This window comes from Lissotriton helveticus (genome assembly GCF_964261635.1).
Source record: "Lissotriton helveticus chromosome 1_1 unlocalized genomic scaffold, aLisHel1.1 SUPER_1_unloc_7, whole genome shotgun sequence".
Taxonomy (NCBI): domain Eukaryota; kingdom Metazoa; phylum Chordata; class Amphibia; order Caudata; family Salamandridae; genus Lissotriton; species Lissotriton helveticus.
In genome coordinates this window covers 993743-1020418 of record NW_027611714.1, presented here as the reverse complement: position 1 = coordinate 1020418, position 26676 = coordinate 993743, and the positions used below count along the sequence as shown (strand labels likewise).

Genomic DNA, 26676 nt, shown 5'->3' with positions numbered 1-26676 from the left:
TTGGGAGAGGGTGTGAGACCTTTATTGATTTCACCTTTGTATCAACCCCCTTTTATTTTCTGGTTACCGATTTTTCTGTGCAGGCGAGTGAATGTAGTGACCACAACCCCATTTGTGTCTTAACAGGCTGGACCCGAACACTCGGACACACCAAGGTGGGCTGGGGAGCTGGTGTCCCCCTTAAAGCGGTGGAAGCGGGAAGGAGCGTAAAGTGTATTGTCCCAGAGCTACTCCACGAGTCCCTTTTATCTCAGTGTCGGAGCGAGTTTGCCACTTGTCTCGATGATGAGGCAAGTGCTCCGGACATCATGGGTACATTTGGATCCATGTCTACTGTCAGAAGGAAGTTACTACGGCCCCGGGCGGGGGCTGTAAGCAACCAGGTCCAAGATGGTTTGATTCGGCATGCTCCCAGGCTTCCAGGAACCTGAGACAGGCCTTGGTTGTTAAAGCCCAGAGACCGGTTGGAGGTCAAAAGCCTACAAAGAGCATATAAGGCTGCTCTAGCAACTCGCAAGTCTGCCCTGAAGGGGATGTATGACGGTACAACGCGCACCGTTACAACGCGTCCCTTTATGACGCAGTTTTAACAACGCAAGTCGTTACAACGACTTGCGTTGGGGGGCGCTGATAATTTACTATTCCAACACCAGTCCCCGTGGATAGTAGGGAAGGTGTTGGATAGTAAATTAAACTATCCCCTATCCTAGAGCGCCCTCCAGCGAAAGTCGTTGTAACGACTTCCGTTCTTAAAACTGCATCGTAATGGTACCGCGTTGTAGCGGTTCCGTTGTAAAGGATGTTTCCCCCCTGAAGGAGGAGGCCTGGATCGATTTAGTGAAGGCTAGTACACTGTGTAATAGCTCAAAGTTCTGGGGCATTATTAACAGCCCATTTTTATCTGCAAATAATGCTAATTTACTGGATGCCCAAATCACAGAGGATGATTGGATACATCATTTTGAGGGTATCTTCCAGTCATATACCCCGCCAACTGAGAGGCAGGTAAGGGTGGAAAGCAAGTCGCAACTTATTTTCACCATGCAAGAGGTGAGAGGCGGTATTCTGGGTCTCTCTAAAAACAAGGCCCCCGTGCCAGATGGGATCCCGCCAGATCTCCACACCGCCCACGTAGAAACCTAGGGTGCCTGTCCTCACAGCTGTCATCAATGCTGCAGTCCAGGTTGGCCGCCAAGATTCTTGGGCTTTATCGATTATAGTGCCGGTATTTAAAAAGGGATAACGGGACAGTACCTATTGTTATAGGCCCATTTCTCTGCTGGACTCTGTGGTGGAGGTGGTGGGCCGCATGGTACTTGACACACTTGTATCATGGGTTGATGAAAACAACTTTTTATCCAATATCCAAAACAGCTTTCGACCAGGTTGTTCCACTGTGGAGCAGTGTTTAAACCTGTCCATGGTCCTGAACAAATACACTGTGGCTCGTTTCAGCCCCATATACCTAGCCTTCATGGACCTGTCCCCAGCATTCAACTGTGTCAATAGGTCCAAGCTGTGGCAGTTGATGTCCTCCATTGGCATTGACAGTAACATCATTATATTTCTGAGGGATCTTCACCGCGATTCAACTGCGGTTGTCCGCTATTCAAAGGACCTGAACGTGTCCTGTCAGCTTGACATCAAGAGAGGGGTGCGTCAGGGGTTCATTTTAGCACCCTTTCATTTTAACCTATATAATAATTCCTTAGAGAAGGCCCTTTTAGCCACAAATGCGGATTGTCCCCAGGTAGGCAAGCGTAGCCTGCCAGTCCTCCGATACGTGGATGACGCAGTCCTCTTGGCGAGGACAACTAGGGGCCTACAACTTCTTCTGAATTCTTTTTCCCTTTTTATGGAGGACTTGGACCTTTCATTTAATCATGCCAAGTCGTTCATTATGCAGGTGGGACATCGTAAAGCTAAGCAGTTCACTTTTTAACTCGGACTTTCGTCAATGCCGAAGACCAATGTTTTCTCCTATCTGATGATTCCTTGAGTTGGTGCCCTTTGCTTACTTGGTAGAAAGGGGACCTAGGGAAAGCTTATGCAGCTGTTTTTAACTTTGCCAACAGAGTGGGAGGGAAGCCAATATAGGATCTTTTAAAGATATATGAAGTCAAATATATCTCAAAGGTTAGTTATGGGCGTGAGATATTGGGCCACATGGGGTAGGGGCAGTGTAAAGTGCTGAAAACTCTTTCCTGCGATGGGCCTTTCAGTCCCACAAAGCACCCCCTTTTATGTTGTGCACGAAGAATTGGGGATGCCTTTCCTCTCAGATGTACTGGCATTCCGTCCCCTGGTTTTGTGGCTTAATATTTGGGCTAAGCAAGAAAATACACAAGAACCGTGGCTTATGACGAGCTGAGCTCGTCATGAGCACCGGGGCACTGTGCGCGCCCCTCCCCTCCCCCAGCACAGCAGGGAAATATGCTCCGCAGCCAAGGGGTAAAGAAAATACACTTGCAAAGATGTCCTACAGGAATGTCTTTCACTTGACCGTGTCTCACGCATTCGTTGGTTCCAGTATATAAGAGTTGGCCTCTCCAGGGTAGGTAGGAACTATTCGCTAACCCTGAGCGCATATGTAAGAGGGACCTTTCTCTGGTCAAGAAGTGTTTGTTAAGAATGAGCCACTGTAATAGTGAGGGAAATAAGATGTGTAAGCCTAGTGTGTGTAAGTACATTGTGCTAAAAACTTTACCAACCACCGAACCTTATCTTCTAGGGCTTAACCCCTTCGATGCTGATGACGAGCTGAGCTCGTCATCAGCTACGGCGCTCGTATGCTGATGACGAGCTGAGCTCGTCATGCAACGCGGTATTTTGAAAACTGCCGCACACAGCGGGAAAAGCCGCCGCAGCGATGCGGTTAAAAGTATCCATGATCGTTTTCTATTGACCCGGTTTTGGCTCAACCTCTTGCATTACCTAATGGCACACTCCTGCGGCTTCCACAGAGGCCAGTGCCTCATGCCCTGTGGCTGCAACAGTAATTCTCCTCAGGACATGATGCACTTTATAATGTTTTGTAGTTTTTATGCTGTCACTACAAAGTTTCATTATTCCCATTCTCAAAAAAGCAGGTTTTAGGAGGGTGAGACCAGCTTTTATCTTTTTACCACTCCTCTCTAATGACACTGTTTTGCATACGCTTTACTTTAACAGGTCGCTGTTAGACTCCGGTCAAGCTGCGATTAACTTCTGTACTGTAATTCATGAATTTTTACCTTGTGTTCTGATTAACTTGGACATATTATATTTGTCAATCTGTAACTTGGAAGATGTTTTATCATTTTATGTATGACTTTTATGGTTTTCTTTTATAAAACCGAATAAAGTTTGTTGATATTAATCACTAGGGGATTCATTTACAGGGTAGCATGGTATCCCTCACAATAACTCCAGGAGTCACAGTCCACACAATGTACATGCTTTGTTACCCCTACTCCAAACTTATATATACCCCCAATCACCTGCCCAAACCTCTCCTTGCTGATGCCAATGCGGTCCTCCGTCAACCCGCAAACCATCTTTTTGGCCCCTTTGAAACTGCCCATACAATAAAAATGCTGTAGTTGTAAATACATATCAACTACCATTAGTTATGTTTGAAACATTTTATTGAATAATAAAACCTAATAAACATAAGCTGATTATTAAAGCAAAACAAAACATCAGTTGCCATACACATAAGAGACAAAAGTTGTACATAAAAATCAACATACTGTAACAAAGCAAAGTTATGTAGAGCACAATTCTTAATTTCGGGCAATCTTTAAAGTTCAATGATAGAAACTTTCATAAAGAACAGGAAAGGAAAAAAGGTGGGATACAGTGATTTCATTAATATAATGCTTCCTACATATAGAAAAACAAATACTAATTATTTTCCTTAAGCAATAAAGTCCGCACACTAAAATACTAAGAGAAATATATTGAACAATGAACATTTCATGTGTAATTTGAATTCAATTTTAATATTTTAACCTCCTCAGCATTATTTGACTCATGATTACATCCTGAATGCTTTCTGGAAAGGAACCGCCTAATGGGGTTCAAAATCACATCTTTTCCAACAATAGGATTCAAATGATAAACTTGAATTTCAATTCAATTTATTGATTCAGGCCTTTTTGGATATCAACAATTTTAAATATATACAAAAACCATACACTTTGGTAAAATTGTCACCTAAACTTGAATTCAATCCACCTTTTGATTAAACACTTCCCTTTCGAGCGAACATCACAGGACCACTTGTTGTTATCTTCCCAATTAGTGATGATGTTTCTGATGACAACAACAATAAATATGTTTATAATTTTACCTCCGAAAGCAAAAACATGCCATTTCTGAATCATGGTGCACAATAAAATGTAGGAACAGAAGGGCATCTTTTGGTGTAGCATTCATTAAGGTTTAACCAGGCTTGAAAATAGAATTCCTGAACTTTTGGACTTTAAATGTCATATTTTAAAAGAGTTCCAACAGACCCAGCATGAGGTCCACAAAATTTTGAAGATGAGTGAATTGTACTTAGAGAAAATGTGCTGATTACTAATCTATTGAGGTAAAATACAGTGGTCAGGCAATGATTGTGGATATAATCTATTCAGATTTTAACTCTATAGTTTGTTCAATAAATTGACTGAGCATAATACTTGAAGGTCCATCTCTCAGATCAGTTCTATTACAGTTTTAGTTGTGATAACACTAATAGAGATCATTGATAAATAGATTTTAAAAGCCATGGGTGGAATTGATCCTTGGTCTAAATCTAGATTATTGTCTGCAATAGAAACCAGTACAAACAGATCAAATCTAAAAGGATTGAATATGTTTATTATAGTGGTTTAGAGTAAACCCAGATAACACACATTGTTCCTGAAACTCAGAAAATGTATCTAAAGATTATGATTACATCCTATTTTATGTCCAGAGACTGCTTTAGCTGCTTTCCTGTTTAAGTGACGACATTTGCAAATATATTTAACAAAACATTAACACTGGATATCAGAAATTCTGTCTTTAAGTATTGTGTAAGAGTTATGTGTGGTGGTTTTTATTTGATCTGAAGCAACACTAACACTAAATAGGTACATGCACCTTTTATTATTCAACTAACATTATTAGCAAACTTAATTTGGAGGGAATTAAGAAAAATGGCCTCATGTTTTATTGTTAAAAAAATCTACTGGTTCAGTAATTCACAGAGTTTGCAAATGCTAAACCCCTTTTTTAAATGTACTAAGCCCATTTAACAATTCAGAATTCGGAAGGGGAATGTTAATAGTTTCCCCTTCTGAATATTTAATACATTGTTAAAGTATGTATTGAGCTTTGAAACCATATGTGGACTGAAAAACAGTAACAGGAGGTAGTAGCCCAAGGGGACATTTGTGAATCTGAAAGTAAAATGGGGTGCATTAAAAATGCCTTTATTTAAAAGCTATCACAGACAAAGTAGTGTGCTGACTCCACAAGCAACCACTTTTACCAAGTGGATTATTAATACATGAACCTCAGTATTTCCTATATTGCTGAAATGTAGTCTCTAATATTTTTGTAATATTGTGTAAATATTTGTTCCTGTTAGTTCAGAATTTCCATATTGTCATGAAATGTACCTATTCTTTTTGTCAAACATATTGAAATATCTTTATCACAATTTTTGGGGCATTCTAAAAAGTGTTTTCACTCTCTAACTTGAAGCTTCCTAAGAAAAATACTGACGCAAGTTCCTGGTTTCTCCTAGATCATTTAGCTTTCTCACGAAAACAAGCACAATATTGATTTGAGAGAGGTGGTTATTGTAGTCATGTGCACTGGGGTTAGTTTAGAAAAGACCAATTGCTTAATCTTTCGAAATAATACTTGCAAAAGTTTATGTTCAATATTTTCAGATAACTTACTGATAAAGATATTAGATAAAGATCCCCAAATTTCTTATACCTTGTGGTATCAAAAATATGCTAGAATTAACAGACGTCTCTTCTAGATAAATCCAGGTATGAGAAGTTATTAAATGCGATTATCAACTCTCTGTTATTTGAACACATTTTGTCAGTGCACAGAGTATTTTCACTACATAGATCACATTTCATGCAATGGTCTGTGCTTGAACATACAATGAAGGGGTAAAAATGCATTTCTACCACAATCAAGAAACTCTTGGGTCTCTGAGGATTACTGTTGCAAATGAAGACCTAGCCAAGATGAAATATCCCTTTAAAAGGACGATTTCCCTCACCCACCATAGTTGGCATGCTTCCTTATTGGGATTCTCCTTGCACCATGAAACAACCCCCTCACTGAGAGGGAGGAGTTCAGGGATATTTTGTTATAGAGAAAGGTATACTAAATACCACAATAATGAGCTCAGGGTAGTGGGGGCAGCAGAGTGAAAGTTAAAACTTGCTAAAGGGCATGTGGTTTCCATTATTTGTACGCCCCTGGGCCAGGATTAAAAACCGGACACTGTGGGAGAAATATATATGCACTCTTAGAGTCAATAAGAGGTCAACATGTTTCAGCCTATTAACCATCCAAAGAGGTGTTTGCGGCATTCTTCAGGACTTAATCAAAAGTTCTGCCGCTCAATGTACTCAATCAATAACAAGCATTGCCATAGCCAATAGGTCTCGCCTTTGGGACTTTATAAGTGTTTAGCCATGAAGATCCAGTAACAATATGAAATAATTACTATTAAAAAAAAAGAAGACTATAAACTAACTAAGCTAGACGTGACTTTATAACTGTTTAATCAAACGTTTCTGGAGGTTTAGTATATATAAACAACTCCTTTTTTCTATGGTGTCTCATATAAAATTGATGCTCTAAATTTTGGTAAGAGTACACAACGTCAAAAAATTCAATACTGCTTTTATATCAATTTACCTTTGAAAGCTTGATGTGAAAGAAAATTCTAAGTGGCATTTGGTTATGAGTAGGCGCTAATGACTATTTCCGGATGACAATGTAATCAGCATTTTTTGTATAAGATGTGTTAAAAGTATGGGTAGGGAAAAATGGCTATTTTGACTAAAGGCTCCCCTTTCTATATGCATGCGAGTTTTAATTTGTAAACAGAATCACAATTTGTTATGTGGTACACTGTAATGTTAGATGAATCTGTTTTACCCTTCTGATAAGCAAGGGATGACGATGAACCGTTTTTTCGTCCCTGGTTTTAAATGGATTCAGGTTGGAACAGACGAGGTGTTGGTTGACTTTACCTCAGAAAATGGTTGTTTCCCGCATGCTGTTTTCATGCGACTTAAATCCCTTCAGTGGAAGAGGCGGCTGCATGCCTACATATATGGCCAGATCAGTACTTGGCTGTTTCGGTTCTCCAGTGGGGCTAGAATAGAAGCTGTTATGGGCAGGGACTTAGCTTCCCATTGGTGCAGCAGGTGCAGTGGCACCAGGTCCCAGATGCCTTAAAGACCCACTGGACCCTGATAACTGCTGTTTGTCACAGTTCAAACAGAGTTCTGAGGGGCCCACAGAACAATGATTATTGCTGTTTTCCACAGTCCAAATAAAGGGCAGAAGTCACATTTCCCTGTCTTGCCTTGGGGCCCAGGGCACACTGGCTAGGCCACTGGTTAAGGATGCAGTGGGGAAGAGGTGGCGAGACAGGTGGATTATCTAAACAGCTCAACGATGACTTCATGCCTGGGTATTAAAGTATTCATTACAATTAAAGACCGAAGCAGGAATAGATTTCATAATATAGGAAGGCCTATGTATAAATGCAGCTCGATTAGCGGCTGCCTTTAACTTCTCACTTATCACCTCTCCTAATTTACAGTTTTATATTAGATGCAGACATAATTCGTGGCCTATGAATATGTTTATCTATCTTTAGGTTCAAATGACCCATCTTTTCCATATGCAAGTATCAGACAGGTCGAAAACGCCTAATGGCTAAACCCACATTAATCACTGGTCTTGAAATACAAATGGCAGCATTAGGCACGCAGAGGTGTATTCTACGTAATCTCATTATGTTCAGGGTACGGGAGAGTATTTAGGGCATAAAGCACTTTGACAAAAACATTTCTGCCACCTTAGAAATTCAATCTTCCTTGTCCTACCCTAGTATACAAGTAGTACCATATTCTTTGTATACCTGAATTAAATAGGCACACAAAATAGTACCGTATTTAAAGGACCAGTTCAGAATTACATGGAAGGTGCACTGTCCCAGACTACACAACGGTGCAGTTTTCAGTGGGTGCTATCATCCCACACAGGGGGAGCACACCAGATTATGCTGGAAAAAACATGTGGCGCCCTAACGTAGGCGCAGTTGTAAACCACCAGTCTGCTTACATAGTAAAGCGTCCGGCAGCTATTAAATGAGGTGGCACGTTTCCCCTGCAGGTGGTTGGGGTCTGTCACCATCCTGTCAGGTGGGGGGTATACAATCAGTGCGCCTCCTGACTGCTTGTTTGCCTTTTCGCCCGTGTCAATAATACAGTGCAGTCCTTGGAGGAGTAGTCAATTTGTATTCATGAAAGACACTTGTGTTTCTCGGATGTGTAATCCCCAGATGACGCCTGAACTGTTCCCCAATGGGCTATTTGTACATGGTATTGAATTGTATGTTCTTATGAGGACTGTTAATAAGAAAAAAAGATTTAGTGAGTGTTTATTGCCCTCTATGTCACTCTACTTCTAAGCACCTAATACAGCTTGTACAGTGGTTACTGTCATCTGTTCACCTACATTATGCCTAATATAAATAGTGCACAATTTAGGCGTTTGTGTCTGCCTACAACGTGGACCTGATACGATTAGCAGTACCTACAAGGTGGATGGTGCAATTCAACAAGAGTCTAAGTTACTCCAGCACAGATGACTTTGCATCAACATTACGGGGCATCAGTCTTGATGGCAAGCCAACGAAAAACTTATCAATATTGTATACATTATTATCAGAGACTATACTTGCCTCTTGGATACAACTTTATAACAGAATTTTATTAATTTTTGTAAAGTTGTGTGTATACAATAAAACAACCTCCCCACCATAATTGATCTGTCTATTCATCTTTTTGGGATCTGGGGTAGTATGCTACTCGCCGAAAAGCACTTCAACACTTCATCAGGGGTAGCAAGCGCTATATAAATGCAAAACCTTCCCTTTTCTATCCCCCCACTATCTTTTTTAACCCAACTAACAGACCAACATGTACAGCTCTCAAATACATTTTATATTTCCCTATACTAACTCACCACTAATCATTTTTGGATCCAGGAGTAGCGTGCTACTCGCCGAAAAGCGCTTCAAAGTTCATATGGGGTAGTAAGTGTTATGTGAATCTAAATACATTACAATTACTGTTTACATCGGGCTGCACTAACACGAGGATAGAAGTAGAGTGGGGATTAGAGTTTATCTGCCCAGAACAAAGCATACTACAGAAAGTGTGTGAACAGTCTATATGTTGTGCGCCTGGCAGAGAAAAACACAGCAGAGGTGGGAAGAAGGTAGGTAATGTGATGGTCAGACCTATGTGGAAAGAGGCAATCACTTTGGGCAGAAAAGAGGGCTTATACGGAGGACTACTTTGTCCGGATGGACAGCAAGAAAGGGAGGTCTGGAAGATAAGCCTGAAGCTCACTCATCCTGCAAGCAGAGGTGATGGCAAGCAAAAAAGCAGTCTTCAAAGGAGGCCAATTATGTAGGCGCTCAAAGGGAGCACACATAAGTTAAGTGAGGACAAGATTCAACTCCCACTAGGGCATTACGAAAGGAGAAGGAGGAAAGAGAAGAGTAATGCACTTAAAAAATCTGTTAAAAATAGGTTTGTTGGCCATGCTCAAGAGCTCGGGGTACCAGACTTGGGACTGATCGCGTTTGATCTTCTTCAGCAATCTTGGCAGAAGTGGTACAGGAGGCCGCAACTCCACTCACAACGAAAGGGTCGCTGAGCGAAAGCCGCCTTGGAAACTCTAACACGCAGAACTGCTGACATTGAGCGTTCTCTTCGGTGGCGAAAAGATCTAACCAAGGCTCTCCCCACTACTGAAAGAGACCTAGCACCACCTTCGAGTGAAGATGTCATTTTTGATCCATCATGCACTGGCGGCTGAGTTTGTCCGTCCTTGCGTTCAGTGAACCTGCCAGGTGTTGAACCACCAGAGATATGCCCTGATGTTCCAGCCATGTCCAAAGGCGAAGAGCCTCATGACATAGGGTCCACGACCCAACCCTGCCCTGTTTGTTGTAGTACCACATGGCGGTGGTGTTGTACGTGAACACCTGCACAACTCTTCCTTTAACAGATGGAAGGAATGCCTTCAGTGCAAGACAAATCGCCCGGAGCTCCAGAGGGTTGATGTGGTGCCTGGACTCCGCCGGAGACCAGAGGCCTCTGATCTCCGCCATTCCCATATGGCTGCCCTATGCCAGGAGTGACGCATCCGTCACTACTGTGAACTCAGGTTGGGGAAGGGAGAGGGATCTGCCGTTTACCCAATCCTGGTTCGTGAACCACCATTGCAACTGACTTGCAGTCCCCTCCGAGATCTGAACGTCATCGGAAAGATTCCCCTGGTGCTGCGCCCACTGGAACTTCAGGTCCCACTGCAGAGCACGTATATGCCATCTGGCATGATGCACCAGCAGGATGCAGGAGGCCATGAGGCCCAGCAGCCTCAGGGTCATTCTCACCGAACACCGGGATGGAGGCTGAAACATCGGTATCATAGCCCGAATTTCCTGGACTTGCTGCTAGGAAGGATAGACCCAAAACTGCGCTGTGACAGAACCGCTCTGATGGAAAGGAGCTTATGGGAGGGAATCAGGTGCGACTTCAGCACGCTAACTGTGAACCCCAGCAAATGCAGGAAGTCCGTCGTAGTCTGGAGGTGGGAGACGGCAGTCTGGGCGAGCTCGCCTTCAACAGCCAGTCATCGAGATAGGGGAAGACTTGAACCCCTGATCTGCGCACATGAACTGCGACCACCGCCATCACTTTCGTGAACACCCTGGGGGGGATGGGGAGGGGGGGGCTGATAAGGCCAAAGGGGAGCGTGGTCAACTGAAAATGCATGTGGCCTACCGGGAACCGTAGGTAATGCCCGTGGGCAGGCAAGACTGGGATGTGAAAGTAAGTATCCTGCAAGTCCAACGCTACCATCTAATCTCCAGGGTCGAAGGCAGACAGGACCTGAGCCAAGGTTAACATCTTGAACTTCTCCTTTCGGAGGAAGCGGTTGATGTCCCTGAGGACTAAGATAGGATGCAGGCCTATGTCCTTTTTGGGTACCAAGAAGTAGTGGGAGTAGCAACCCTGACCTACTTCTGGCACAGGGACGCGTTTGACAAAGAGATCCATAACTTCCTGGAAGAGAAGGGCCAAATGATCCTCCGACATGGGATGAAATCACCACAAACTGCATGACCCTTACGCACTCCGCTGCTTGCAGAACTCCGCGTAGACCTCCAGAGTTTTTTTGTCACTTTGCGGAGTACCTCACTGAGGAACTCCGCATAGGCTTAATCTTATCATGAAAAAATAGATATCAGTCATATGTTAAGAAACAAGGGTGAGTAGAAACCTTTTGGGTGGAGTAAAATTTTAGACATTATTATTGTGATTTTTTGGGCAATTAGTTGATTTTTGCAAGCACTAACACTTCTCTGTGTAAAGTAACGACCTTGAGAGTTATGTAACTTTCAGATACTCAAATTGTGGATTCTGTTGCAATTAAAAATATTTCCAGGCCTGACATTTCTTTGGAGGTTGCATGCGGGCAGCCTAAGTTATCCTGTAAGAGTTTCTTGATGAATTCTATTGCAACTACAATATGTGCTCTCTCATATAAAGTCAGGTTGTTAGAAGCTTTTCTGCAACTCAAGATACGCCTTACTTTTCACCTGGTGTGGATGCATTTCTCATGTTTAGCGAGATCTCCCTTCTGAGTAAAACGTTTCTGGCTTTCCCCTCCTATATAAGGCTTTAGTCCAGTGTGAATTCTCTCATGTCAAATGACATTGTATTCAAGACTAAACCTTATCTGACATTCAGAACACACATAAGGCATTTTTCCCCCGTGTGAGTTCGCTCATGACAAGTGAGAAGTAATTTGTAACCAAAACTTTGCTTGCATTTCGAGCACTCATAAAGTTTTACCCCAGAGTGGGATCTCTCATGAAGCATAACTCTGTCTTTCAGATTCAACCTTTTATGGCATAAGTGTTTTCTCCAGTGTGGAGTTGCTCATGGTGAAATAGCGTTTTTTTCTGCAGCTTTTCTGGCATTCAGAGCACTCATAAGGTTTTTCATCAGTATGGAGTCGCTTAGTGAGGCTGTGCCTATCAAATAGGAATTTCTAGCATTCACAGCATTGGTAGTGTTTTTCCCCTGTATGCGTCTGCTCATGTAGAGTGAGATTGAGTTTAAAATTGATGCTTTTCTGGCATTCGGAGAACTGATTATTCTGATGGTGTGTTTTCTTATGGCGCTTGTAACCATCTCTACCTCTGAATCTTTTCTGAAATTTAGAGCACTGATCATTTTTTTTCTCCAGTGTGGGTTTTCACATGTTCAGTGAGATGAGATTGTTGTCTGAAACATTTTTGGCATTCGGAGCACTGATAAGGTTTTTCCCCAGTGTGGATTCTTATATGCTTAGTGAGACGGCTTTTTACACTGAAACATACCTGGCATTCGGAGCACTGATAAGGTTTTTCCCCAGTGTGGGTTCTTATATGCTCAGTGAGACTGCTTTTTTGACTGAAACATATCTGGCATTCAGGGCACTGATAAGGTTTTTCCCCAGTGTGGGTTCTTATATGCTGAGTGAGACCGCTTTTTTGACTGAAACATATCTGGCATTCAGGGCACTGATAAGGTTTTTCCCCAGTGTGGGTTCTTATATGCTGAGTGAGACTGCTTTTTTCACTGAAACATTTGTCGCATTCAGTGCACTGATAACGTTTTACCCAAGTGTGGGTCCGTGTATGTTTAGTGAGTCTCATTTTGTCACTGAAACATCTCTGGCATTCAGAGCACTGATAAGGTTTTTCCCCAGTGTGGAATCTCACATGTGTAGTTAGAAGTGATTTAAGTTTGAAATGTTTTGGGCATTCAGAGCACTGGTAAGGTTTTTCCCCAGAGTGGATTCTCATATGTTCAGTGAGATGAGATTTTTTGTTGAAACTTTTTGGGCATTCAGAGCACTGATAACGTTTTTCCCCAGAGTGGGTTAATTCATGTCGATATAGACTCAGTTTGATACTAAACCTTTTCTGACATTCAGAGCACTGATAAGGTTTTTCCCCAGTGTGGATTCTCATATGCTCAGTGAGATAAGATTTACGCCTGAAACTTTTTTGGCATACTTTGCACTGAGAGTGGTTTTCCCCTGTGTGCATTCTGTCAAATTCGGTGAGATAAGATTTATGGCTGTATCTTGGTAACTTTTTTCCCTAACTTCGGTTATTTTGCCTCGATTTTAGAGTCGGGCTTGTTTAGATAATCTCAGCACTTATCTCTAAAAGAAATTGTGTGTAATCTTCTCAACACTTGAATTGAGCAACAAAAGTCGGGAAGCAGTCCTGTAACACCTGTTGAAATTTTTCTAACAGATAATAGTCTTTAAGTAATAGTCTCTCCGGCAGCAACTTAATTTGTGACTGAAGTTTTTCTCAAATCTATTTGTATAGGTTCTTAGCAATGCAGTAATAAGGTGTTAGTCTGATATTTAATGATTAAACTGATAAGTACCTTTTTGCACTGGTATAATGGCAGTAACTGAGGGCGTTAGAGCGTGCAGAGTACTATTGTGGATGATTAGTCGCAGAACATCAGTTCCTTCTACCCTTTCTATGTTTGGGGTAAGGTTAAGGTTTGTAGTTCTGAGGATGAGGATTTATTTACATTAGATATAGCGCAACGGTGCTCCTTTAATCCATTTTTATATTTAACAGTTTTACATATCACTCCTGCACAACAGATAATGTTGAGGCGATTTACATAGAATTACAGAACAGTACACAATAAAAAGGAAACAATCTGAGATGGTCATTAACACAATAAAGTGGTGAATTCTTAAGGTTTTCGCAAGAGTGAGCAGAGTGGGTCGAGGTGTTATATCCCGAGGCAGATAGTCTCAAACTTGAGTAACTGGTTAAAAACGGTTGTTGAACAAAGGTGTTTTTCCAATCTTTTGGTTGTTAACGTGTCAGCTTCGGAGTCTTCTTTCAGCGTCTTTTCTTTGATGGTATCCAGAAGAAACCTTTAGTTGTAACTTTCTTTTATGTAGTGTGTGCTTCCTCTCTAGAATTACATGATGCTTTAGATGAACGTTATTCTGTCATGCTGAGGCAGTTTGTCTTTCTGATAATATTTCAGATGAGGATGCTGAAGCGGTCTTTCTACATTATTTCTGATGCTGTGTGCACAGATATGACTTTGCTCTGGGTTAATGAAATGCAAAATTAGAGACTTCACTTACAGGTATAGTACTTTCCTCGACACACTTTAGATATTTGGAAAATGTTTAAACGTAGAATGCTGGATGTCCTTCAGTTTTTCAAAATAATCCTTCTTATGGCACTGACATTCAGTTGCTTAGTGCTAAATCTTGCTTTCTTTGTCCGTAATTTCAATCACCTAAAGTATTAAAATTAAATAGTTAATACATGTACATTTCCAAAAATATAATGTACAAGCCAAATCAATGCAGAATTTTGAAAATGTTGAGCTGTTTTTCAGACAGAGCATAGTGTGGAATGGTAGCATGAGAGTACTTGGATGTAGGAGTAAGGATTTGTAGAATTTTTAATTTTTTATTAAGGATACATGTACCCAATGGAGTTGTAACATAGAATCCCAAAGACAAATATTAAAGTCGTATGGACTGGCACCAAAAGGTATAAAAAAAATATATATACTATTAATTAATTTGTAATGCAGATTTCTGGGAACGGAATGACTCCTCCACGGACAACAGGCGTTTTACCCTGCCCTGAGTTACCACCTACTTGTAGCTGGTATCCTGACTTTTGAGTTTTGGCAAATCTCAAGCAAATTTCAAGCCAATCTATTGTGTGCTGCAAGGATTATGCCTAGACCAATCCCTCAACTATGGTCCAGAGTATGAATCAAGGCGTACTTTCATGTGTTCATTTTATTCCACCTGATTATCAGTTGTTAGGTTTTTCTGCTCCTGGATTTACTGGGTGCAGAAAATCAGGACACAATTTTTTTCCAGACAGAAAAATTAGACTGAAAAGACACATAAGACTCTGGGTGCAGCAGAAGCAGCCAAGACTTATGCTGTTTTTTATCTAACTGGGGGAAACACACAATTCTTCCCTCTGTTGGTGTTCACAGTCGTTGTCGGCCTGTAATTCGGCAGAGCGTATAGAGTAGAGGCGAGGGGCCGAGCCGAGCAGGAGTTGACAAGCAAGCGGAGAGGAGTCTGGGACGACTGCCACGGTTTGCTTTGTGACCGGTTCCCACTGCCGACGGTTTCTCCCGCTTCACCCGCGTCCTGTTATACGGGCGCTTTAAGTTCTATGGATCGCTGTGGGGGCAGGAACGTCCACCGCCGGCACCGCTGTGCTAAGGCGCTGCTGGTGCTGCTCGTGCGGCGGCCGCTGCAGGGGTCAAAGGAAGCTTGGCCTGCGGTGTGCTGGTGCGGCGGCTGCTCGAGGGCACAGAGGCACAGAGGAGCACAGAGGGCACAGAGGAGCCTTGGCCTGCCGCCTGATTTTACGTATATACCAAGCATTGAGCAGAGCAGAGCTGAGCCGAGGAGCGGAGGGAAGTGCCTACATCTGCCATCTGTAGTGGGACTGTCTCGGGATCCCGCTCTTGCTCCTCAAGGATTGCCAGCATTCTCCCTTGTACTCTTGACAGCAACGAATAGCAACGAACAAGCAATGAACAGTGAGTAGTGAGTGACAAGTTGAAAGAGGTGTGTGGCGAGTACTTAAGGTTGATCTGTCCGTAAGTCGCTGAGACATTGGAGTCTGTAATAAGTCTGTAATACAAAGTCTGAGAAATTATGCAAAGGGGAAAGTGACAATAGACTTTGACCCTGTTGAAGCACCCCTCGACCCCTGAATTACTCTGCATGCCTAGACTACAGCACTACCCGGAGCTGGGATATTAACCCCTTGAGTGCTCATGACGAGCTGAGCTCGTCATGGCACACAGTGCTCGTGTGCTCATAATGAGCCCAGCTCATCATGACACCCAGAACCGGAAATCCCTCTGGTGCGGGCACCAGAGGGATTCCCTTTTCTCCCCCAAAGCCTCAGGAGCTGAGGAAGAGCTTCCCCAGCTCCCGAGACCCCCTCTGGTTTCCCTGAAATGACGATCAGCGTGCACGTCGCGCTGACGTCATTTCAGTGAAACCGAAACTGAAATGAGCCTAGAGGCTCATTTTCAGTTAGAGTTTCTACATGCTCAGGGGGCTAACTCAGGAAAGGTATCGTTGGAAAGGGCAGACTCTCCCCTTTCCAATGGTACCCCTCCTTAGTGGATCCCTGCTTGGCGATCCCCAAGCAGAGATCCACCCACTAGGCACCAGGAAGGGGGGAGCAGCGTCTGGGCAAGAGCCTTCGCTCCACCATAAAAATGTTGGCATCATTAGTCTTTCTGCCCCCTTGGTGGGATAGATGGGGGCAGTAGCCCCCAATCTGCCCCCCGGTGGGTAGAAAGTCCACTGGACACCAGGGATTTTTTATGGGATATATATTAGGGGTGGGGGCTGCCCAAAAAGGGCATGCCGATGCCCCCACCCCTCAGCCACAATAATTACAGTCTTTCTGCACCCCCTGGGGGACAGATAGGGCAGTAGCCCCCAATCTGCCCCCCGGGGGGCAGACAGCTCATTAAATGACACAGATTTTGTTTTTGCACAATTTTCTTTTAGAGTGGGGGCTGCCCGAAATGGGCACGCCAATGCCCCCACCCAAGCCACCAGTACAGCCTTTCTGCCCCCCCTGGGATGCAGAGGAGGCAGTAGCCACCAATCTTCCCCCCAAGGGGGACAGAAAGCCCACTAAGCGCCAGGGATTTTGTTTTTGCAACATTTTTTTTAGGGTGAGGGCTGCTTGTAACGGCCAAGCCAATGCCCCCACCCGCGCCACCATTACAGCCTTTCTTCCCCCCTGGGGGGCAGTAGCCCCCAATCTGCCCCCCTGGGGGGGTAAAAATCCCACTAGAAGCCAGGGTTATTTCGGGGCAAATCTGAATTAGGGTGGGGGCTGCCCAAAATGGGCATGCCTATGCCCCACCTCCTCCCTGGCAACAAATTACAGCCTTCATGCCCCCCCTGGGGGGCAGATGGAGCACTAGACACCAGGGATTTTTTTGGGCACATTTTTATTAGGGTGGGGACATTGGCATGCCCGTTTTTGGCAACCCCCAACCTAATTAGAATTAGCTCAAAAAAATCCCTGGCGTCTAGTAGGCTTCCTGCTCCCCCTGGGAGGCAGATGGGGGCATTAGCAAAAAGCCCACTAGTCGCCAGGGATTCATTTTTTGGCAAATTTGAATTAGGATGGGGATGCCCAAAACAGACATGCCCATGCCCCCACCCACTTCCCTGCAAATATTACAGCCTTCCTGCCCCCCTGGGGGGGGGGGGGAAAGCCCAGTAGACGCCAGGGATTTTTGGGGCAAATTTTAATTAGGGTGAGGGCATTGGCATGCCCGTTTTGGGCAGCCCCCACCCTCATTAAAATTTGACCAAAAAACTCCCTGGTGTCTAGTGGACTTTCAGACTCCCTGAGGGGCAGGTTGGGGCATTAGCCCCCAATCTGCCCCCCGGGGTGCAAAAAGCCCACTAGACCCCAGGGATTTTTGGGGAATTTTTTATTAGGGTGGGGGCATTGGCATGCCCATTTTTGGCAACCCCTACCCTAATTAAAATGTCCTCAATAAAATCCCTGGCGTCTAGTAGGCTTTCTGCCCCCCTGGGGGGTAGATGGGGGTATTAGCCCCCAATCTGAACCCCCGGGGGAGCGAAAAGCCCACTAGTTGCCAGGGATTTTTTTAGGCAAATTAGAATTAGGGTGGGAGCTGGCCAAAACAGGTGTGTTCATGCCCCCACTCCCTCCTCCGCAAAACATATAGCCTTCCCGCCTTTCCTAGGGGCAGATGGGGGCATTAGCTGCCAATATGCCCCCCAGGGGTGCAAACAGTAGACGCCAGGGAGTTTTTTGGGCACATTTTAATTAGGGTGAGGGCATTGGCATGCCCGTTTTGGGCAGCCCCCACCCTCATTAAAATTTGCCCAAAAAACTCCCTGGCGTCTAGTGGACATTCAACCCCCCGGGGGGGGGGGGCAGATTGGTGGCATTAGCACCCAATCTGCCCATCCGGGAGGGGCAAAAAGCCATGTAGACGCCAGGGTTTTTTTGGGAAATAAAACACATAAGCTGATGGACGGAATGTTGCACATTGGCAAAACATTCACCCACAACCACAGATCTGGGTTTAATCCATCGTTATTTTGCTCACCACGCCACACCAGTTCAGACATGGCAATATGTAAATCACTCTTGACCCTGTGCCTCATGTTTTAAAAAATGTATAGGTTTGCTAGGTTTCCCTAGGTGCTGGCAGGGCTAGGGTTCAAAAACTACAGCTAGGCACTTTGTCGAAAAAGGGTTATTTTTCAATGCGAAACTGAGGTGGGACCATGTTGCGTTTTGCGCCGTTTCCTGTCGCAGGCACTAGGCCGACCCAAACAACTACGGTACCATTTTTCTCATAAGACTTTGGTGAATGCGGGGTGGGTGAAAATTTGTGGATCCAGCAGATTCCAGAACTTTTCTCCACAGAAATGTGGGGGGAAATGTGTTTTTCTTGGCAATTTTTTAGGTTTGCAAGTGATTCTGGGTAACAGAACCTGGTGGGAGGGAGTCAAGTCACCCCATCCTGGATTCCCCTGGGTGTCTAGTTTTCAAAACTGTATAGGTTTGCTAGGTTTCCCTAGGTGCCGGCAGAGCTAGGATTAAAAAATTATAGCTAGGCACTTTGCCAAAAAAGGGTCCTTTTTCATTGCAAAATTGAGGTGTGACCACGTTGCGTTTTGCGCCGTTTCCTGTCGCGAGTACTAGGCTGACCCACACAAGTGAGGTACCATTTTTCTCATAAGACTTTAGGGAACTCGGGGTGGGTGGAAATGTGTGTATCCACACAGATTCCAGAACTTTCCACCACAAAAATGTGGGTGAAATGTGTTTTTTTTTGGCAATTTTTTAGGTTTGCAAGAGATTCTGGGTAACAGAACCTGGTGGGAGGCAGTCAAGTCACCCCATCCTGGATTCCCCTGGGTGTCTAGTTTTCAAAACTGTATAGGTTTACTAGGTTTCCCTAGGTGCCGGCAGCGCTAGGGTTAAAAAACTACAGCTAGGCACTTTGCCAAAAAAGGGTAATTTTTCATTGCAAAATTGAGTTAAGACCACGTTGCGTTTTGCGCCGTTTCCTGTCGCATGCACTAGGCCGACCCACACAAGTGAGGTACATTTTTCTCATAAGACTTTGGGGAACGCGGGGTGGGTGGAAATTTGTGGATCCACACAGATTCCAGAACTTTCCACCACAGAAATGTGGGGAAAATGTGTTTTTTTGTACAATTCTTTAGGTTTGCAAGGGATTCTGAGTAACAGAACCTGGTGGGAGGGAGTCATGTCACCCCATCCTGGATTCCCCTGCGTGTCCAGTTTTAAAAAATGTATAGGTTTGCTAGGTTTCCCTAGGTGCCGGCAGAGCTAGGGTTCAAAAACTACAGCTAGGCACTTTGCCAAAAAGGGCAATTTTTCACTGCGAAATTGAGGTATGACCACGTTGCGTTTTGCACCGTTTCCAGTCGCAGGCACTAGGCAGCCCCACACAGGTGAGGTACCATTTTTCTCGGAAGACTTTGGGGAATGGGGGGTGGGTGGAAATTTGTGGATCCACACAGATTCCAGAACTTTCCACCACAGAAATGTGGGGAAAATGTGTTTTTTGGACAATTCTTTAGGTTTGCAAGGGATTCTGGGTAACATAATCTGATGGGAGGCAGTCGAGTCACCCCATCCTGAATTCCCCTGGGTGTCTAGTTTTCAAAAATGTATACGTTTCCTAAGGTGCCGGCAGAGGTAGGGTTCAAAAACTATAGCTAGGCACTTTGCAAAACAAGCATTTGCAATGCAATAGGTCTCGCATTAGGAAAGTTTGAGCTATTGGTATTGTAAATGATACATTTTGTATTTATGTGTTGGTTTTGAAAATAGCGAAATTAATAGCTTTGTCATTTACAATGCATATTGTTTTAACTTTCGCAAATGTAACACCTATAGCATTTGTAATGCAATATGTTAATGTTGTTGTATTTAGGTGACTTATATGTGTTGATATTACAAATAATAATGGCTTTTAATTGTTTTTAATAATTAATACTTAAATAAAAGTTATTGTAATTTATAATAGCAATAGCTTAAACTTTTGTAAAGAACTGTTGTGAAGAATATGTTCAGTGTATTTAATAATGACGAAAATCCAAGAACAGAAGTGAAATATTAAAATACACAAGATGATGGACGGAATGTTGCACAATGGCAAAACATTCACCCCCAGTCACAGTTCTGGGTTTAATCCATGGTTATTTTGGTCACCAAACCACCCCAGTTCAGACATGGCCATATCAAAACAGTCTTGACCCTGTGCCTCATGGGAACAGTCCAGACCGAACTGCAAAGCCCCGTCTTTCCTGGACCAGAATCAAGCATCCTAGGACCGGTTTCTGGCTATCAGCCGTCTTCAGCCAGGATAGCTTGACTCCAGTGGCTTAGTGAGCACGGGACCCACGTCTGGGCATACCCTTCCCACATAGAGTGAACAGCAAAATACACAAGATGATGGACGGAATGTTGCACAATGGCAAAACATTCACCCCCAGTCACAGATCTGGGTTTAATCCATCGTTATTTTGCTCACCAAACCACCCCAGTTCAGACATGGCCATATGCAAATCAGTCTTGACCCTGTGCCTCATGGGAACAGTCCAGACCGAACTGCCAAGCCACATCTTTCCTGGACCAGAATCAAGCATCCTAGGACCGGTTTCTGGCTATCAGCCGTCTTCAGCCAGGATAGCTTGACTCCAGTGGCTTAGTGAGCACGGGACCCACGTCTGGACATACCCTTACCACATAGGGTGGACAGCAAAATACACAAGATGATGGACGGAATGTTGCACAATGGAAAAACATTCACCCCCAGTCACAGATCTGGGTTTAATCCATCGTTATTTTGCTCACCAAACCACTCCAGTTAAGACATGGCCATATGCAAATCAGTCTTGATCCTGTGCCTCATGGGAACAGTCCAGACCGAACTGCCAAGCCACGTCTTTCCTGGACCAGAATCAAGCATCCTAGGACCGGTTTCTGGCTATTAGCCGTCTTCATCCAGGATAACTTGACTCCAGAGGCTTAGTGAGCACGGAACCCATGTCTGGGCATACCCTTCCCGTATAGGGTGAACAGCAAAATACACAAGATGATGGACGGAATGTTGCACAATGGCAAAACATTCACCCCCAGTCACAGATCTGGGTTTAATCCATCGTTATTTTGCTCACCAAACCACCCCAGTTCAGACATGGCCATATGCAAATCAGTCTTGACCATGTGCCTCATGGGAACAGTCCAGACCGAACTGCCAAGCCACGTCTTTCCTGTACCAGAATCAAGCATCCTAGGACCGGTTTCTGGCTATCAGCCATCTTCAGCCAGGATAGCTTGACTCCAGTGGCTTAGTGAGCACAGGACCCACGTCTGGGCATACCCTCCCCACATAGGGTGAACAGCAAAATACACAAGATGATGGACGGAATGTTGCACAATGGCAAAACATTCACCCCCAGTCACAGATCTGGGTTTAATCCATCGTTATTTCGCTCACCAAACCACCCCAGTTCAGACATGGCCATATGCAAATAAGTCTTGACCCTGTGCCTCATGGGAACAGTCCAGACCGAACTGCCAAGCCACGTCTTTCCTGGACCAGAATCAAGCATCCTAGGACCGGTTTCTGGCTATCAGCTGTCTCCAGCCAGGATAGCTTGACTCCAGTGGCTTAGTGAGCACGGGACCCACCTCTGGGCATACCCTTCCCACATAGGGTGAACAGCAAAATACACAAGATGATGGACGGAATGTTGCACAATGGCAAAACATTCACCCCCAGTCACAGATCTGGGTTTAATCCATCGTTATTTCGCTCACCAAACCACCCCAGTTCAGACATGGCCATATGCAAATCAGTCTTGACCCTGGGCCTCATGGGAACAGTCCAGACCAAACTGCCATGCCACGTCTTTCCTGGACCGGAATCAAGCATCCTAGGACTGGTTTCTGGCTATCAACCGTCTTCAGCCAGGATAGCTTGACTCCAGTGGCTTAGTGAGCACAGGACCCACGTCTGGGCATACCCTTCCCACATAGGGTGAACAGCAAAATACACAAGATGATGGACGGAATCTTGCACAATGGGTATGCTCAGACGTGAGTCCCATGCTCTCCACACCACTGGAGTCAAGCTATCCTGGCTGAAGACGGCTGATAGCCAGAAACCGGTCCTAGGATGCTTGATTCCGGTCCAGGAAAGACATGGCTTGGCAGTTCGGGCTGGACTGTTCCCATGAGGCACAGGGTCAAGGCTGATTTGCATATGGCCATGTCTGAACTGGGGTGGTGTGGAGTGCAAAAAAACGATGGATTTAGGCCCAGATCTCTGTACTGGGGTGAATGTATGACATTGTTCTGCATTCTGTCCATCAACTGTTGATTTGCAGAAGTGAAATATTAACATCTTTTTGTGACATTTGTAATAAAGCTTGAAACATTGAGAGAACATATTTGAACCAGTTATTGTTGAATGGTTGCACAGATTGATGCTGTGGTGGTGCTGAGCGATGCTGTGGTGATGCGATAGATAGATAGAGGGAGGGCGATAGATAGAGGGAGGGCCATAGATAGATAGATAGTTAGAGGGCGATAGATAGATAGAGTGCGATACATTGTTAGAGGGAGATAGATAGATATATAGATAGATAGATAGATAGATAGATAGATAGATAGATAGATAGATAGATAGATAGATAGAGTGAGGGCGATAGAGGACGATAGATAGAGGTCGATAGAGAGGGCGATAGATAGGGGGCAATAGATAGAGGGAGGGCGATAGAGGGCAATAGATAGATAGATAAATAGATAGATAGATAGATAGAGGGCGATACATTGATAGAGGGCGATAGAGAGATACATAGATAGATAGATAGATAGATAGATAGATAGATAGATAGATAGATAGATAGATAGATAGATAGATAGATAGATAGATAGAGTGAGGGCGATAGATAGAGGACGATAGATAGAGGGTGATAGATAGATAGAGGGCGATAGATAGAGGGCGATAGATAGAGTGAAGGTGATAGAGTGAGGGCGATAGCTAGATAGAGGGCGATAGGATAGATAGATAGATAGATAGATAGATAGATAGATAGATAGATAGATAGATAGATAGATAGATAGATAGATAGATAGATAGATAGAGGGCGATAGAGTGAGGCCGATACATAGAGTGAGGATGATAGAGAGAGGGCGATAGATAGATAGAGGGCGATAGATAGAGGGCGATAGACAGATAGAGGGCGATAAATAGAGGCCGATAGATAGAGGGCGATAGATAGAGTACGATATATAGATAGAGTGAGGGCGATAGCTAGATAGAGTGAGGGTGATAGATAGATAGAGTGAAGACGATAGATAGATAAAGTGAGCGCGATAGATAGATAGAGTGAGTGAGATAGATAGAGGGCAATAGATAGAGTGAGGGCGATAGATAGACAGATAGATAGATAGATAGATAGATAGATAGATAGATAGATAGATAGATAGATAGATAGATAGACAGATAGACAGATAGACAGAGTGAGGGCGATAGAGAGAGAAAGTGAGGGCGATAGATAGATAGAGTAAGGGCGATAGAGTGATGTCGAAAGATAGATAGATAGATAGCTAGATTGATAGCTAGATAGATAGATAGATCGATAGACAGATAGACAGACAGATAGAGAGATAGAGTGAGGGCGATAGATAGAGTGAGGGCGATAGATAGATAGAGTGAGGGCGATAGATAGACAGAGTGAAGGTGATAGATAGATAGAGTGAGGGCGATAGATAGAGTGAGGGCAAAAGATAGATAGAGTGAGGGCGATAGAGAGAAGGCGATAGAGAGAGATAGAGTGAGGGTGAAAGAGAGAGATAGAGTGAGGGCGATAGAGAGATAGATAGAGTGAGGGCGATAGATAGATAGAGGGCAATAGAGGGAGGGCGATAGATAGAGTGAGGGTGATAGATAGAGGGAGATAGATAGATAGATAGATAGATAGAGTGAGGGCGATAGATAGAGGGCGATAGACAGATAGAGGGCGATAGACAGATAGAGGGCAATAGATAGAGGGCGATAGAGGGCGATAGAGTGAGGGCGATAGATAGATAGAGTGAGGGCGATAGAAAGATATAGTGAGGGCGATAGACAGAGTGAAGGCGATAGATAGATAGAGTGAGGGCGATAGTAGGTAGAATGAGGGCGATAGAGTGAGGGCGATAGGGAGATAGATAGAGTGAGGGCGATAGATAGATAGAGGGCAATAGAGTGAGGGCGATAGATAGAGTGAGGGCGATAGATAGATAGATAGATAGATAGATAGATTGATAGATAGATAGATAGATAGATTGAGGGCGATAGATAGATAGATAGATAGATAGATAGATAGATAGATAGATAGATAGATAGATAGATAGATAGTGATAGATAGATAGAAAGATAGATAGATAGATAGATGGAGTGAGGGCGATAGATAGATAGAGTGTGGAGGGGCTCGGACTTGACAACATACCACAACAAGGCGGAGGTGGAGAAGGGTACAAGGCGGAGGGGAGAAGGGTGCAAGGGGGAGGGCGAGAAGGGTGCAAGGCAGAGGGCGAGAAGGGTGCAAGGCAGAGGGCGAGAAGGGTGCAAGGCAGAGGGGAGAAGGGTGTAAGGCAGAGGGGAGAAGGGTGCAAGGCAGAGGGGAGACGGGTTCAAGGGGGGGAATGGAAATAATGTACTAGGAGGCAAATATTTGGTTCAGTATTTAAAGATGTGGCTTAACGGCTATAGCAGCTGACTTACAAGCTGGGGAACTGGGTTCGAGTCTGGTGGTAGGCTCAAGCACCCTGTGATTTTGGGCAAGTCCTTTAACCTCCCCGCTATATAAAACTGCAACAACAACAAAAAGTCCACTCTGAACATGTGTTTGAGTGAGACACTGCTCTAGCGAGATCCTATCATAAGAGTGCGCTGTCACTGCGAGGCTGCATCTTCACTGTGCCTTACAGCATGGGTCGGTGTCACATGTCAAGATAAATGCTACCAGCGGGGCTTGGCCCTTCAGAGTCCACATACCGGGACAAGCTCCTGGCTGCTGCCTTCTGTACCTGTTTTTCCAAGTATGCGAGATATGCATTGGCGTTATTGGAGCCTACGCTGCGACACTAGGGGGCACAAAGGCGCTGCTCGGCCGACTGCCGATATCAAAGCGGGCTCCAGCAGCGCGCCTGGCACCTCAGCCCACTGTTTCCAGTTACTGTTTGCAGTGGCTCGGATTAGTTTTGATTAGCTAAAACAGCCATCAAAAAGACAAATATATGTTTTCCTGAGATGACTCCTTGTAGAGAGAGTGAAGCGGTGAAAGAGAGAGGAATTATGGAGAATAAAGCATAAGAAAATGAAGACATGCAATAGGAGGAAAAGCTAGAGGTTGTTACGAAAGACAGGTAGAACGATGCAGGAATGAAGGAAGGATATTAGGAAAGGAAAACAAGGGAAATGAGAACATAGAGGTGTGGCCAAGGATGGGATTGTTTTACTACACAAAAAGGTGCAAGGGAAGAGGCAGGAATTTGAGAGTAGAAGCAGGGGAAAAGGAGTGAGAACAGAGGCTGCAGTGAAACGGGATGCAGCAAAAAAAAAAAGACGAGAAGAAGAAGGAATAGAAAAGCAAACAGATAAGATGAGAGGCAAGGAATGAAGACAAGTGTGTCTACATCAAAAGAAGAGGGAGTGAAAGGAAGGATGGAAAAGCTGGTAGAAATAAAGAACAGTGTTAGTCTGCTTTCTTGTCTCCACTGCTAATGTTACAGGCTTTTACATAGTGCATTGATACCAACTGTAGACCCCATAGCGCTTACAGAATGTGGGGAGTCTGTCTGATCACAGCTATTGTGATTTAAGGTAAGTTCAATTGTAGATCAGGTTAAGATGGGATTGTTCGATGTTTAGTTTGGTGAAGGTGTAGGACGTGCACGTACCATAGGACTTTACCAGTTGTATCTCAAGTTTGTATATTTGTATTTTGCAGAACAGAACTCATAGTGTTGTTGAAAGGCGACTTATGAATTGTATATTTACAGAGCTGTGCTTTGTGTGTAGTTGTTGTTCTTTATGATGAGAGCAATTAGAACAAGTGACACGTAGTATGGAGAAACAGATAGATAGTAAACAAAAAGTAAAGAAAAGCAAGTAGAAGATTAAATTTAGCAAAACACAGCAAATCAATGGAAGGATCACATTTAGCAAACAAGTAGAGACAAGC

The 26676-nt window shown here is 44.1% G+C and overlaps 1 protein-coding gene across 3 annotated transcripts in view; it reads right to left on the bottom strand.

Annotated features, from left to right (window-relative positions):
• Positions 1-10618: 10618 nt before the first annotated feature.
• LOC144806430 (uncharacterized) overlaps positions 10619-26676 on the bottom strand; it is a 342683-nt gene continuing 326625 nt past the window's right edge. For all 3 annotated transcript variants that reach the window (XM_078672800.1, XM_078672798.1, XM_078672799.1), the window contains one exon: positions 10619-14639. In XM_078672800.1, coding sequence (XP_078528926.1) covers positions 12536-13399 — 864 coding nt within the window. In that variant the 5' untranslated portion in view covers positions 13400-14639 and the 3' untranslated portion in view covers positions 10619-12535. The remainder of the gene's footprint in view (positions 14640-26676) is intronic.